We start from the raw sequence: 15,311 nt of genomic DNA on the forward strand, positions 1-15,311 counted from the left end.
ACATAAACTTTTCTTTTGATGAACTAGCTAGTAACTTCTGATGGTGATACTGTGGTTTTACCATGACTTTGTGCCATATTCATATCAAATAATTTGCAGATAGACATGCAAAGGCAACATACATATAAGAAAAGATTCATGTTTTACTTGAAGTGGATTGGTGTTTTTGAAATTTAATTCTTGATAACCCAAAAATACAAATATGAAAACAATCATCAACTTTTCAACTTTTCCTGGAGAAAGTATGTAGTTGCAGATAGTTGGGCACATGTCATTATGTTATGTGGTATGAGACTGGATATATTTAATATGGGAAATGCAAGATAGAGTACTAAGTTTGTTCAGTTGTTCTCAGCCTCTAGATTCCTTATGCTGTCCATTACATGTAGTGTTCACTTGTTATGCAATCAATATTTCTTCTTGTTTTCTGTTATAAGCATCCTTTCTCTCTCTCTCTTGATGTCTTGTCCCTCACCATTTATTCTCTCTCCAAGTTATTTAATGTGAGAGATCAGTATGAAGTTATCTTCAAATCCACAGGCATTGCAGAACATGCTATTCAAACACCTAGTGACATAATGAATCATTGTTCCATGTCTTTCCATGCATCCTTAGGAGTAATAGCTTAAAGTGGTTGTATCTATGTTGTACATGTTGTACTTGTTTGTTAAATTGAGAGTCAGCAATCTCTTGTCAAGCTTGTTTGTTAGCAATATTCTGGAGAATATATAGTTACCTTGCTAGTTTGGTCTGGAGGTAGTCTTTTCTGGATTGCCATTCTTTCTTTTTGTCTTCTGATACCCAAATATCTCCCATCTTTTGCTTAGAAAATAAGTTTGGGAATCATTGCAGGAATTTATATAATTGTTGTTGGCATGTTAATTGCAGTGACATGTACTAGATTGTGAACTGACATTCATGTGATGATCTGACATTTATATAATTTTTCAGGATCAGCTTTTTGGCAACCTTGTTTTGCTATTCCGGAATGATAATGGAGACATACGAAATGCCGCTAGAGAAGCTTTGTTGAGAATAAATGTGCGTACTTTCTATAAGAAACTTTTCTGTTTGCTGAGATTTTATGTAGTCGAGTTTCTTCTGCTTTTGGTATATCATATTGTAGCCTTCTATATTTCAACTTTAATAAGACTGATTTTGTTTCTGTTGTTAAATGCATGCTATCATGAGTTAGCAAACCTAGTTTACTTGGAAAGGTTTTTTTGTTGGTTATCTAGTTTGATATGTTTAGTATTCATTTCAAGAAATTTGTGCAGTCTAGATTCTAGCTGAAAAATGTAATGCTAGAACAAAAGTCTGCATAGGAGAACTGCAGTACAGGAGTCCTATATTTTGTCCTTTTTGATACATACAATGATGCTACATGTTAAAGACTGCTTGCTAGGTTGGACTAAATTATAGTGCTGGGAGAAGAATCTGGGAAACTCCATTGCTGCTGACATAAACCACCTGGAAAATGAGTATCTTATGTAAATTCTTTATACACATTCACTGAGGGCAGGGAAATTTGGGCTCTGGACGTTTGTCAATTTCTCAAGTCCTAGCATGATAGGTGACTAAACTAATATGTAAGCAAAGATGTTAGGTGAAAGTAAGATGTTTTTTTTTTTAAACTTCTGCTTCATGTAGTGTATAATCCTTGTTTATATGTTTTGATTGGAGTGCCTTGGGACTATTATCATCAACCATTTAAATATTACTTTTTAATCTAGTGCAGAGCTTTCACATGCAATATGTTGCCAACTTACAAGGTTGTGTAATGGATACGATAATTCATTACTGATTTTGTTGATTGATGCAACTCACTGACTAAGCTGGCATCTGTTGCTGTAATAAATTGATATATTGATAATTGAAGGTTACCGTTGAAGTCACTAATGGGTACTGGAAGACTTGCTATTTTTCAACCGATCATGGACATCATGCTGATATGCGTTAGTAACTAAATGCTAGAATCATGCATGAGATTTTTTTTGGAGACTTAATCATTGCGACATTTATTTTTCTATTCACTTAATTATTCTAATTAATGTATGTTTTGATGAATCTTGTATCATATTGCATGGAATTTTTATATACCTGTTATAGTTCTTCAACAACTTGCTCATATTTTCTCAATACTGGTTCATATGTATTTGGACCTAGAGTGTTTGAGGTCTTTAAGATCTTTCTGTAGGTTGTTCTGTGCTCCATCAATTACACTCTCTGCTACACACTTACACATATTTCAGTTTGTGTTGGAATATAATGGAATAATTATTGAAGCACTCTAGCTTTTTTTGCATACAACATGAAAAAGGACTTTCATTCAGTGGGAAGAAAATTCTGATGAAGTAGCTAGTTTAATATGAAAAGTATACATGATGAATTGTGAATTAAGAGATGGTTCTGTGCCTCTCTCTCCTAGAAATGAGTCATGGCATGTTGCCCCATAGCTAAAGCTTGGCACATACTTGTAGTTTCATACATTAGAGTTGTTACAGAAGAGTTAAGAAGTTTTCTTAGCGTTATTCCATTGCTCTCGTTTGCTTGTTCTTTGCGTTAATTGATGTAATTGTATCTGTTTTTCTTGACTAATGTAAATCAACAGTAGTACTAAACAACATACTGGATTCACTTCCAAGCATTATGCTTCTTGTTTGGAGTCCGTTGCTACCCTTGTCTAAAGTGCTGGTTATGCTGTATGATATAATTGATGGTTATGCTTTTTCTTTGGCAGATCAACCACTCAACCATAGTTAGGTTTCTTGAATTTATTCTCTTACAAGGTCATGAGATTGGCTCCTCAAAAAGAGTGAAGAGAAAGAAAAATCTGATTCATTTCAGTTTTGGCATCTCTCGAGATACATTTAGTAAAGAAGAACCAACACTGTCCATTCTTGTCTCTTTTCTTGATATTTTGTTATTCAAGAAGAATATAGAGAAAAGGTTTGTGCCAACCATACCTGTCAATCCTCCCCCCTCCTTTTTCTAGTCTTACCATTATATCTCACCGGTTGCTTCTGTATTTGCAGGGAATCCTTGGTACAACCACTTTTCCAGGCTCTAGAAAAACTTTTTTCTAATGATTGGCTTCTTGGTCTGATTGGTCAAGGTGAAAAAGGAAGCGGAGCCTTATCAGAAGTTCCTGAGTCCCTCATCAGTGCTGTCTATCAAGCTCAACAAATAACATTATTAATTCTTAAGGATATTAGTGATTCACTTTTACTGGATCATCCAATAAAAGTAATTATTATTTTCTTGTAGTGATGATTTTAGTTTAGCATGTTCTTTCTTATCATCTGCTTCTTCCTTATCAGAAACATTTAATTTTTATATCATTTTACATTTATTTTTCAGGATGACATGTTTGATAAGGTCAACATGAATCTTCTGATTGAATGTGCCCATACTGCTAGGGATGTCGCAACTCGCAATCATGTATTCCTGTTGCTCTCATCTGTTGCAAAGGTTTCTTCTAGATGGATTTCAGAACATATCGTTGATATATTTACTGTAATTGGAGAATCTGCTGTAAAGCAGGTTGGTCATCACATCTCTAAGTTGAATATTATTTCTGTCATCTGGATGGCTTTCAATTTTGTTGTGTTCCATGAAATGCTTTGGCCTCAGGAAGATATTGACATTTATGTAGGAGAGTTCTGTAAGAAAATAACTGCTACTAAAAATTGTTAAATTGGTGGTTACTGCAGATTGATGCTAACACCATTAGTCCTTGTATATTGATTGCTTTCTGTATGTACTCCTGGGGTCAGACTTCTTTTGTATAAAAACATTCAGTGTTAATGAAGTTGTGTGCTAAGGTTAATGAACTATATGCTACGGTTAATGAACTATATACAAGAAACCTAACAATTAAAAATTGTAACCTTATTATGTAAGTGATATGTTTGACATTATTTTAATTTGTCTTGAAGATCTCGTGTACATTCAGCTATTACTAACATGTTTTAGGTATTATGTTGTCCAGACTTCCAAAACAATATAATCTAGAATTTTACTTGATTATTAGTGATGATTCAGTAATACAAGAAGCAAAACAGAGGAATTAACTAATTCCCACTTTATTTTTCTCATTGATGTCAAAGAATGACAGTCATTCCCAACAAGTTTTGGAGGATATGATATCAGCACTGGTACCTTGTTGGTTATCAAAGACCAACAGTGTAGGAGAGCTGCTTCAGGTATTAAGATGTTGCAAGTCCTCACATGAACTTTGATTTTGCCTTTCTTATCATCCTGTTGATTGCATGGTTGCTGCTTTCAGATATTCATAAAAGCTTTGCCAGATGTCGTGGAACACCGAAGACTTACTCTAATGGTGTACCTTCTGAGGTACCAAGAAATTCAAGTTTTGGTTTAGATGGCTTTCTTCTTCGCACTTTGCTTAAGTTATTTAACAAATTGTATTACATTGCTTTTCAGGACATTAGGAGAAGAAGGTAGCTTGGGTGTGCTTGTTGTATATCTTTTCCACTCGTTGGCTTCACGGATTACAAAATTTCCTTCTGAACATCTGAGGGATCTGCATGATTTCTTTTCTTCATCCTCCTTAATCCTCAATGAGTGGGAATATGAATTTGCAGCACAAATATTCGATAAGTATTCTTGTAAAATATGGTTTCCTTGCTTGGTAAAGGTTCTGCAAGAAATAAGAGCACATAGTGAACAGGAATGGCTATTGCATGAACTATATTTGGCTATGCAGTTTATTCTATATAAGTTGCAAGATACTGAATTGGTTTTTGAGCTTGAGTCTGGGCAAGATGTGGATTATCTGCAGGTACGTTATTCTTGTATAAAGGATCATCAAAGTTCAATTTTAGCTTGAAAACTGTTTCAGAATTGTTGAATCCAGAAGCATCATTATTTGACCTTGATATGCAGAGCTAATAACTGAATTTTAGACCATTGTATAGTAGAATATAGCCATTGCATGCCTGTTGCATTGAGCGAGTACTGCATCAGCGAAGCTGGCGGTTCACTTATGGTCATTCTTAATTTTAAATTCTCTGTTCATTATCAATGTAAAAATTCTGGGCCAATTTTCCAATGATATGGTTGATGAATTATGTAATTTTACAGATTACACTTGGAAAACTTATGGAGCAGGTTGTTTTGCACTCGCAACTTGTCACTGTGAGATGCAAACAAGTCAGCATCACTTCAGATGTCATAAAAGCATTTAAAGATTGTGCTAATAAAGTACTAAAAACTATTACAAGGTGGATGTTGCCCTCTGCATACTTCAAAGGAATAACTCAGTTACTGGGGCATGCAGATGGAAGGGTGAAAAGGAAGGTAATTTATTCAGCTACATGAGCCATTCTTCTGTAATATGCACATTGTGGTTATGCATGCTTGGCATGAAGTGAAAATTTAATTGTAGTAGGAATGGAAGTTATAAACTGAAGACAACTTCACCTTTTGTTCTGTTAATGATTTCAAATGCTTTTACTTATCCAGCATTTCTCTTGATGATTATCTTCTATATTAATCTGGATGCCTGTGAATTGTTCTTTTACAAGACTCTAATTGATTAATTGTCAACTTTGTGAACAGACGCTTGGACTACTATCTGAAACTGTTAAGGACCATAGTTTGGTTCAGAAGGATCCCAAGGAGTTGAAAAAAATGAAGCAGAAGTTTATAGCATTTCCACTTTATATAGATGAAAGCTCCGCTCCATCGTTCAATGAGTTGTGTTTAAAAATAGTTGAGTTGATTGATAACACCATGGACGGTTCAGACAGTCCTGTGAAGCTTGCTGCAGTTTCCTCCCTTGAAATATTGGCCAAAGAGTTCCCATCTGATAACTTAATATACGGCACATGCCTCACAGTTATTGTAAAGCACATTGGCTCCGATAATTTGACCTTTTCTTCTGGGTGCATTCGAACCACAGGTGCTTTGATCAGCGTGCTTGGCTCCAAAGCACTATCTCATCTTCCCCTTGTTATGAAGCATATGATAGCCAGAGCTCATGAAATCTCCAATTGCCCCATTGGAAATTCCAAATATAACCAAGTTGATGTTTCTAAGGAAGTTACGTGCCACAAAGTGTCTCTCTTGCTGTCCATACTTGTCACTTTGGAGGCAGTTGTAGAAAAGCTTGATGGATTTCTGAATCCATATTTTGGAGATATCTTGGATCTTTTGGTACTTCATCCGGAATATTCTTTAGAATTAGATATGAAAGTGAAACTGAAAGCTGCTACAGTCCGAAAGCTTTTGTCAGAGAAAATTCCAGTAAGTTTTTGCTCATAAATATTTATCAGATACTGTACAACTACCTACCCTTGTTAATTTTCATGAAAATATTTACATTGCAGGTTCGCCTTATGCTCAAACCTCTGCTGCAAATATACTCCAGTTCTCTCAAATGTGGAGAATCAAGCCTATGTTTGGTTTTTGAAATGTTATCTAGTATGATTGGTGCTATGGATAGGTCATCTATAGGAACTTATCATGCAAAGCTATTTGAACAGTGCTTGATAGCACTTGATCTTCGCCGCCAATGCCCACAATCAGTCAGGAACATAAATGTGGTAGAACAAAGTGTCATCCATGCCATGATTGTTCTGACAATGAAACTTACGGAGACCATGTTCAGGCCTCTTTTCCTTCACAGTCTTGAATGGGCAGAGTCTGAATTTGAAGGAAGCGATCTTACGAAAAGCAGAAGTTTGGAACGAACCATTTCCTTCTATATGTTGGTGAGCAAACTTATAGAGCATCATAGGTAAGCCCTCGTGCATATTGATTTTCCCAGTTTCTGTTTCTGATTATGGTGTCTATTTTCTTTGCCGAAGTGACGCAAAATGACCATGATGCTACCTGGAATATTGTTGATGGGGAAGAAAGAAATGTTCCTCTATCACCTGCAGGGTTTGGTTGGGGATGGTCCTTTGTGATAGCTTGTGATTCAAAAGTTCTTTAACCTACTTGATTCTTGAATATTCGTAATATTCTTAGGGTCCATTTGGTTGGGGGGTACTCTGGCATGGGAAAATAAATCCCATGTCAGATTACTAGGTTTGGTACGAAAAGGAGACAAAAGAGATGGTAAAACAAATGGTAGATCCCATATCTATTTTTTGAAGGTAAAACAAATACAATCAAGGGGTGGTATTTGTTTTGATTACCAAATGAGGTAATCTGAAAATATCATTTCGTTACAAAAATTCTCACTTATATTATATTAATAATATTATATCAAAATTATATTAATATATTATAAATATATGAATATATTGATGAATAAATATTATTTATTAATAAATAATTAACATATATTTACTTATCAATAAATGTAGCATAGGATTTATTAATAATAAATATATTTATTTATATACCTAAATATATTAAAATTTATTTATAATAAGAAATACATTTTCTATTATATGTATAATTGATTTAAAATATTTAAATTAAACAGCATTTATATATATTTTAATATTCGAAATGGCCAATATTGATAACATTTATGTAAATGAGCCATAAATGCCCAACAAATGGATTGAGAAAAAATGTTATTCTTGGACCCTTTATTTAAGGGCATTGTTGGAAATTTGGCAAAATTTTCATATAAGATTACTTCTAACTAAATATAGTAATCTTTTTCTGATACCATTTTCCAAAGTAATTTTTTATCCTGCAATTATTTTCTTAGATAAATGATTCTTAGGAATCGTCAGAGTACCCAGTAATCTGATATAGCCCAACCAAACGAACCCTTAGATAATTTCAAGTCTTTTCTCTTGTAAATTCATTTCTGTTCATCTGATACAATGATTTGATGTCTTGTTGTTGAGTCATTGAAGTATGTGTAGAACTTGGTCCTTCTACAAGTATTTTAGAAACCTAATCCACAGACTTAAATTGACTAGTGAAAGATGATCTCCTTAATGCAAAGGGTCAAGGGGAACTTCAACTCAGCCAAGAGAGGATTCTTGAAAACATGGGTCCTGTAGCTCTCTATTTTTGGATCAAGGAAATTCTAAGGCAAACTTAGATTCCAACTAGTGCATTTAGGAAGCCTTAGAACATGAATATTTCATGTTTATGACTCCCATTCCTCCCACCCCTGAAGAGAGAGAGAGAGAGAGAGGTGCTGAAAACTACTTCACACTCATATCTTGCATGAGGGGGAAATTGTAATTGGTGACTGTTTTGACACTATGACAGACTTATGGAAAACCTGTACATTTTCATGCAACACCGATTGAAGTGATTCAAAATATGTTGGAATGGTGAACCCTTCTCTTAGATGGAGTTTTAGATTCCATTACTTGCTTCTGGAAACCATTGCCTCTGTCTCTGATTGTTACTCTTAGACAAAAACTTGCCTTTTGGGTTGCACTGATTCTGTCCTTGTTCATAAAACTTTAGCTGACCAATTTTACTATCTCATTTAGTTCTTTTCACACTTCGGGAGTTTTCAGCTTTTCTAAGGATGCTAGCTTTATCCATGAATTTTCCAACAATTAATTTCAGTGACATAGGCCTTTTTTAGACCTGTCACTAAAGAGATGATATAGGTGGTGGTCACATGTCACAACCAATGTAGGTTGAAGCCCCAGAACGACTTAACCAGAGGGCACTATAAGAATGTGGGAACCAACAATATGATCCAATGTGACAGTCTAATATCAGAAGATATTTAATGGTTAGTCACCATTGTTTGGTATAGGTTACATTATCAGAGAATCTGGCACTCATATTCCTTTGCCAGATGCTTATATTAGCAAGAAATCAGGCTAATGTTAGCAAACTAGGTAGTCTGAGTCATATTAGATCAGACTCCCAAAATTATGCTTTATTTACTATCTGATGAGCTTGAGTTATATTATGTAGTTGCTATTGAGCATAGACCAGCACAGAGTTTGGTTTCATTCTTTGTAATTTGAGTTATGTGGTGTAGTTCCAATATTGGCTGTTTAGAGCTCCTGAAGTATAGCATATCTTATGAATAAAGTTTCCTTATTCTTGCGTGGTGTGAGACCGTTGCGACTAAGAAATGAAGATTTTGAGTCCTTTTGAGTGAAAATCTGTATGGTGCACTTACAACAAATACACGCCCATGATTAAATTTCTTTGAACAAGAGAACTGCCTCTGTCATAGCAGCTTAAGCTAATTAATTTAGTTTCTCACTTTGTTAAAGCTCAACTTTGTTAAAATATTCTTACACTTTGAATTTGCGCTATTACTTTATTTTTCTTTTGCTTCTTTGGTCCATTAGAGGCTAGACAGAGAAAAGACAACATTCTGATAGGAAAATACATTCGCACCTGTGGCAAGATAGCATGGTTCACTGAAGATGTATAAAAATTCCTTTTCAGATATCATCATTTTCCTCTCTGCTAAGACTTCTTCCATCAATGGTATGTTTGAGGGTTGTCCCCTTCTGTTTGAGCTTAAACTAAACTAGAAAGGTAAGACTTTTTAGTCTAATCATTCCCCCTCTACTATGACTCCTTTCTTGTCAAGGGTATGTTTGAGGGTTATCCCTTTTTGTATGAGCATAAATAGCTTATCTAGGAAGGTAGCTTTTCTTAATTCAGTATACCTTCTTAAGAGTTGTGGCTGGCCCATCTTTGTTATCTGACCTAGGAAGTTAAATCTAGTTATGGATTCAAGTACCATGATATGGTCTTGCCTGTTCTTGTTGTATCGCATGTACTGCATTGGCCAGATATGGTCAGAGTTCCGGTGTATGTACCCATGTGTTGTACCTGTATTAGGTTTCTGGTGGTATGTCCTAGTTCGCCACGGGCTTAATTTTATAGCATGAGCTTTGGCATGTGGCTTAGCATGTGTTCGGCATGATATGGCGCTGAATGGTACCCGTCCATTAGGGCCTTGAAACTAATATCTGTAGGGGGTTCCCATGTGGTTGAGGGTTGGTTGTTAAATACTCATTCGAAAGTTGATCTTATATGGATAGGACAGGACTTACTGGTTAAAATCAATGTAGCTTCATAATTTATCTACCACGAAGGATGATTGTCTGCTATATCTATTGGTGCAGCATGTTTATCCAAGTCTTTGTCATAATTTCACATTGATGCCTTCTTATTAAGGTTCAATACCATAGATGTTCTGAAATCTTACGGCAATATGGCCATATAAATGTGATAAGGCTTACTGGTTAGGGTTAAGGTAGTTAGCTGCAGTGTTTCTAAAGAATCCGTGCATCTACAGTAACTAATGACAAGCATCTGAGAACAGTGATTTGTCTAAAACTACTATGCGAGAGTGGCCTGCCTGAAACTACTATGGAAGAGTATGTGCTCCAGAATCCTGTCCTTCGATTGACACAGGTGATACTTCCCATTTTTCCATTTATATACCCATTTTTTGCCAAGGTTTCTCACCAACACAATTTCTCCTAGTAACAGTTGTCCATAATTATGTTGAGACATGTGGCACTAAGTTGTCCAATCTTTCCCTCCAATAATGAAGGGAACCCCTGAAAGTCAGATAATGATAGCTGGATCTTTCAGAGAAATGGGACTGCTATAGCACCTCCTTTCCTGGTATTTGAAATATTTCCTTCAGTTAAAGTAGTTGACCTGCAATTGCTTCCTCTAGCTTTAAAGTAGAAAGCAATCTAGGACTGTAAACATGATTGCCAACTGAGTTCCTGAAAACATTTTATGCTATAAGTTCTGACTGATTTTGATTAATTACTAATGTCATTTTCCTGCTTATTCCTAGCAATTGGGTTTCAATATATAAAACATAGTAATATGTCCATCTGTTATAACCATAATATGTTAGGAGCTGGTTTGCTTAATCTTGATGGTAATGAAGTTTGATTCTTGTCAGTTAAATGTTTTCTTTATTGTCTATTCTTTTTTTTATTTTTCCCCCCTTTTCATGTTAACATCCAGGTGACATCTTTTCTTAATGCAGGTCCCTTTTTGTACCTTACTTCAAGTACTTGCTTGAAGGTTGCATACGATATCTAACTGAAGATCAAGATGCAGGTTTACCTACTTCAACACAAAAGAGGAAAAAGGCCAAAGTTGGGGACACACATAATCGTGGACAGGATAATGTTTTGTCAGCAAAGCAATGGCATTTGAGAGCACTGATTCTAAAGTCCTTATACCAGTGCTTCCTCTATGATACTGACCTGAAGTTTTTGGATTCCTCTAACTTCCAGGTTATCCTTTTCACCATTTAGATATCTGAAAAACATACAGCCGCATTTTGATATATGTTCATGTCATAATATCCTTCTCTTCCCTAAGAAATTTAGAATTGTTCTCCATTAGAAATTCTGGATTTCTTATATAGGTGTAGTAGAAGTTACGTTTCACATGGATTTATTTTATTAACCTGAAAGGTTGTCATTAAATCTATAATCAGCCTTCGCTTTTAGGGGAAGTATTTTGCTATACGTTTTTGACAGTATCATCTACCTCAACTCTTGCCATTTTAGGCAAGTTTTTAGTGCCAAATCTTGATTTATTAATTTTCAATGGGAATCCCAGCTTCGGACTTTGTTGAAAATAAAATCATGGTAAGATAAATAGGATTTACAACTTTTTAAACTTACTCTAATGCCTGGACACTTTCTAAAATAATTTCGGAATGAAAATTAAATACTTGGACATTGAATTGTTGGATGATCCTTAAGATAGTACTTATGCTGTCTTCAGCACAACACTTAAGGTAGATATGTGGAGTGCCTTGTTAATGGCACCTTATATAGAACTTGCATTAACTTTTCAAATGCTCATAATCTAAATTTTTGAGCGTGTTAATTGAAGTGTTTATTTTCTTTGCTTATTCCCAACCAGGGCCCATGAGCTGGTTTCAGTTTGGCCGAGCCAAACATATTCTTGTGGTTGTTTCCCCATTATTGTCTCAAGTTGCAGCAGTGGACATCTGGAAGTAACAAAAGATCTAAAGGAATTTAAATATGATAAAAGTTAGAAAATATAAGAGTACAGAGAGAAATAGGTATTACACAGTATAAACAACACCAAGTCCCACACTCTTTCGCTCGCACAGGAGGATCACATGCTGTTGGGTAAAACAAGTATGGAAAATGTAGGCATCATTAGATTGTATTGTATCATTCAAAATCTTTGTCTAATTTATCAGTGCCTGGTTTAGTTTGACATTATCAAAAAATTATTCCAACAAAATAAAATGCTAAAAATGTTTGTTTCACGTTTTCTATGTGATATATAGTTCCTTTGTTTGCTGGCAATGTAATTCATGACAATATGGATGTGTATAAAATTGTGAGCCTATAGGATATGAATTATCGATCATGCTAATGAAACAATAAGAACCTTTTTTTTTTGTAAAAATATATACTTTCATGAAGAAGTTGCAAGTCTGTCACATAGAAAACTTTGTATCCAGAATATTTGTCCATGAAGATTTAGGAGATCTTTAGGGAGTTATTAATTGTAATGAGCTTTTTTAGCTTCAAACTTGGAAGCTTGGGAGATGGATTTGAGCTTAAGCTTCAGAAATCCGATCTCATATCTTACTAATGCAGTCATTGGGTGGTCCAGTCTACTTTGGGAACAGCTAAGATTTCCCCCAAACCTTGAAAATGTTCTTTCTACATATTTTTTTTGTTTCCCTTGTAAATTGAATATTTTAAATTTTTAATGCTTCCAATTTTGTGAGTTTGTAAAATTCCAAGTTTATTCCTTTTTGCACAATTGCTGAAACCCTCTCTCCCCCCACACAGGATCGGTTCTGACCAAATGCCAAAACTGGCCTTGGTTTTGGATCAGTTTCAGCTCTATATTAGAACACTTAACTGTTGATTGCCAAGATATAATACCATGATTTTTACTTCAATAATTTTTGTTGAAATATATTAATTGAATTGTATTAGTGACTTATCAACTGGTTCTTTACTCAATGTCAAAACAAGCAAGCATGCCATGCAAGACATTTGGGACATTACTACACTTGGCTTAAGTACACAGCACCTATTCTAAACTACATGATATGATAATAATTGGTATATGTTTCCCTTCAATTAACTTTGAAATGATGATGATGGAATGTTGAAGCACCAAGAATTAAAATCATTGATATCTTTTTTTTTTAAAAAAAAATATTAAGATGGAATGTTGTAGCACCAAGAATTAAAATCATTTATATCTTTTTTTTTAGAAAAAATACTAAGTGTTCTAATTTTAAATGGTTTCCTTTTCCTTCTTGTTACAGGTTCTTCTGAGACCTATTGTTTCACAGCTTGTGGTGGAACCCCCTGCCTATGTTGAGCAATTGGTGGATGTTCCTGCTGTGGAAGAAGTTGATGAATCACTGGTATTGTGCCTGGGACAGATGGCTGTCACGGCACGCTCTGATGTTCTATGGAAGCCACTGAACCATGAGGTGAGCATAGATGCATTTTGTGGAGTCCTATTCTTTACTCTAATGTGCATTGTGACTTGTTGGAATATATAATAAATGATGAGCTTCATGTCCTTGTGCTTCTGAAAAGACAGTTCTCATGAGCTAATTCACTGACTTATTCGCATTGCAAATGTTTATTTATTAGCGAAAAAGATTCTAGTGAATTTCAGAACCTGTCAGGGACCTAGCGAATTTCCTTGAGGGGGTAAGAAAGCTAAGAAAGCTCACAGTTTTATTAGTTGATGGAGACTATGGTCATTTTGTTCTTTGTAAAGATATTACATGCGTAGGAAGTGAAATTCCTATTCCCAATTTTAGCCAGCAAAGCGAGATTTATTCCACTTTTTGTCATAAATTTGGTTTTGTGGTTGGCATATCGAAGAATATGAAAAATGCTACCACCTTGATTCTACTTTCATATAGTAATGGAGGCAACTCACTTGTAGAATGGCCGGCAGTTAATCATCTGGTTTTAATAAGCCATTTTTGGTTAATGTTGTCATCTTTTGTGAGGTTCCCTAGAAATATTTTCAGTGCGTGGAGTTTGGAATGGTGTCGAGACTCTGTAACCATTTTGTCATTTCTAGTTACCTTGTTATATTTCATGTTCTTTGTTAACTTATTTTACTAATAGACAGCAAAATGTTTGTTATTGGACTCATTAACTCAATTTTGAGGGAAGTTCATGTTAACTGGTTAATGTTGTCTTTGATCCCATCTTATAGAGACTATATTCAAGGTTCAGTTTGTTTTCTCACCCTGGCATCAGATCTCTAGTACATAGATACTATTGGTTATTTTAATGCAGGATGCTGCTGTTTGTAAAAACTAATCTGTCTGCTTGTTTTGGCAGGTGCTAATGCAGACAAGGAATGAGAAGGTCCGCCCAAGGATTCTAGGCTTGAAGGTCGTCAAGTACTTGGTAGGACACTTAAAAGAGGAGTATCTGGTGTTCTTGCCCGAGACGATCCCATTTCTTGGTGAACTGCTTGAGGATGTGGAGCTTCCTGTGAAAACTCTAGCCCAAGAGATTCTCAAGGAGATGGAGACCCTTAGTGGTGAAAGCCTTCGGCAGTACCTCTGAGAAGTTCAACACTTCGTTCTCTTTTTTCATTGATCAAATGTAAAAGGTCGAGCATATTTGCAGGTGGAGCCAGCCTGAAAGAGCTACCTCACTGCCATCATTATTCTAGTTCTTTTTCTGAATTTTTCATCTTTCTGATGACATACAAACTAGTATATGTAAATTAATCAATTCTTTATCAGAGATCAAATGTAAATTAACCCACCAAGCTTTTTTGACTAAAAATTTAAGTTAATTTCTTGATGGAAATCTCCTAATCGTCTATTTGACTTTGTAGCCCTTTTGGCAGCATAGCTTATACAGGTCGGAGAGGGCCTAAAATAGTTCAATGGTGAGGTGAAATGCGTAGCTGAATTCTTTGCTATGGTCGAATCAAAAGGTTAACTGTCTAGAACAGTTCAACTTGGCTTCAGATTGAACTCGGGAGACTGGTGACTAGAATTATACAGAGAATAATTTACACATACTGCTGTTTATGTTTCCCTTGGGATTTGATGGTTACCAAATTAGAACATGTTAGCAACATGCGAGCCGAGGATGTTAGACTTTGAGGACCCGGTTGATTGCAGAGATAATGCAAAAAATATCGATGGTTTCTTTTAAAACGAACCAAATCATGTCTTGTCCATGATGGGTAGCTGGACTGTTGCAATTTAGATTTCTTAATGGCTATGACTCGTGATAATGTTAACATACAAGCTGGGCAAGCTGAGCGGTGGGTTAAAGAGAGTGGACCTTGGATCGTTGACAGGTTACGCAATGGGAAACCTAAAACATTGACAAAATTTGCTGGTTGGTATGATT

At 35.3% G+C, this 15,311-nt stretch overlaps 1 protein-coding gene across 1 annotated transcript in view; it reads left to right on the forward strand.

Annotated features, from left to right (window-relative positions):
- Positions 1-14,756, forward strand: part of LOC103716322 (uncharacterized protein At3g06530) — a 37,317-nt gene extending 22,561 nt beyond the window's left edge. The window contains exons 27-39 of the mRNA XM_008804274.3: positions 952-1,041; positions 2,741-2,949; positions 3,036-3,246; positions 3,361-3,543; positions 4,110-4,205; positions 4,289-4,356; positions 4,447-4,804; positions 5,107-5,322; positions 5,584-6,270; positions 6,354-6,763; positions 10,940-11,192; positions 13,232-13,402; positions 14,277-14,756. Coding sequence (XP_008802496.2) covers positions 952-1,041; positions 2,741-2,949; positions 3,036-3,246; positions 3,361-3,543; positions 4,110-4,205; positions 4,289-4,356; positions 4,447-4,804; positions 5,107-5,322; positions 5,584-6,270; positions 6,354-6,763; positions 10,940-11,192; positions 13,232-13,402; positions 14,277-14,507 — 3,183 coding nt within the window. The 3' untranslated portion in view covers positions 14,508-14,756. The remainder of the gene's footprint in view (positions 1-951; positions 1,042-2,740; positions 2,950-3,035; positions 3,247-3,360; positions 3,544-4,109; positions 4,206-4,288; positions 4,357-4,446; positions 4,805-5,106; positions 5,323-5,583; positions 6,271-6,353; positions 6,764-10,939; positions 11,193-13,231; positions 13,403-14,276) is intronic.
- The last annotated feature ends 555 nt before the right edge of the window (positions 14,757-15,311 follow it).

This window comes from Phoenix dactylifera, chromosome 2 (assembly GCF_009389715.1).
Source record: "Phoenix dactylifera cultivar Barhee BC4 chromosome 2, palm_55x_up_171113_PBpolish2nd_filt_p, whole genome shotgun sequence".
Lineage (NCBI taxonomy): Eukaryota > Viridiplantae > Streptophyta > Magnoliopsida > Arecales > Arecaceae > Phoenix > Phoenix dactylifera.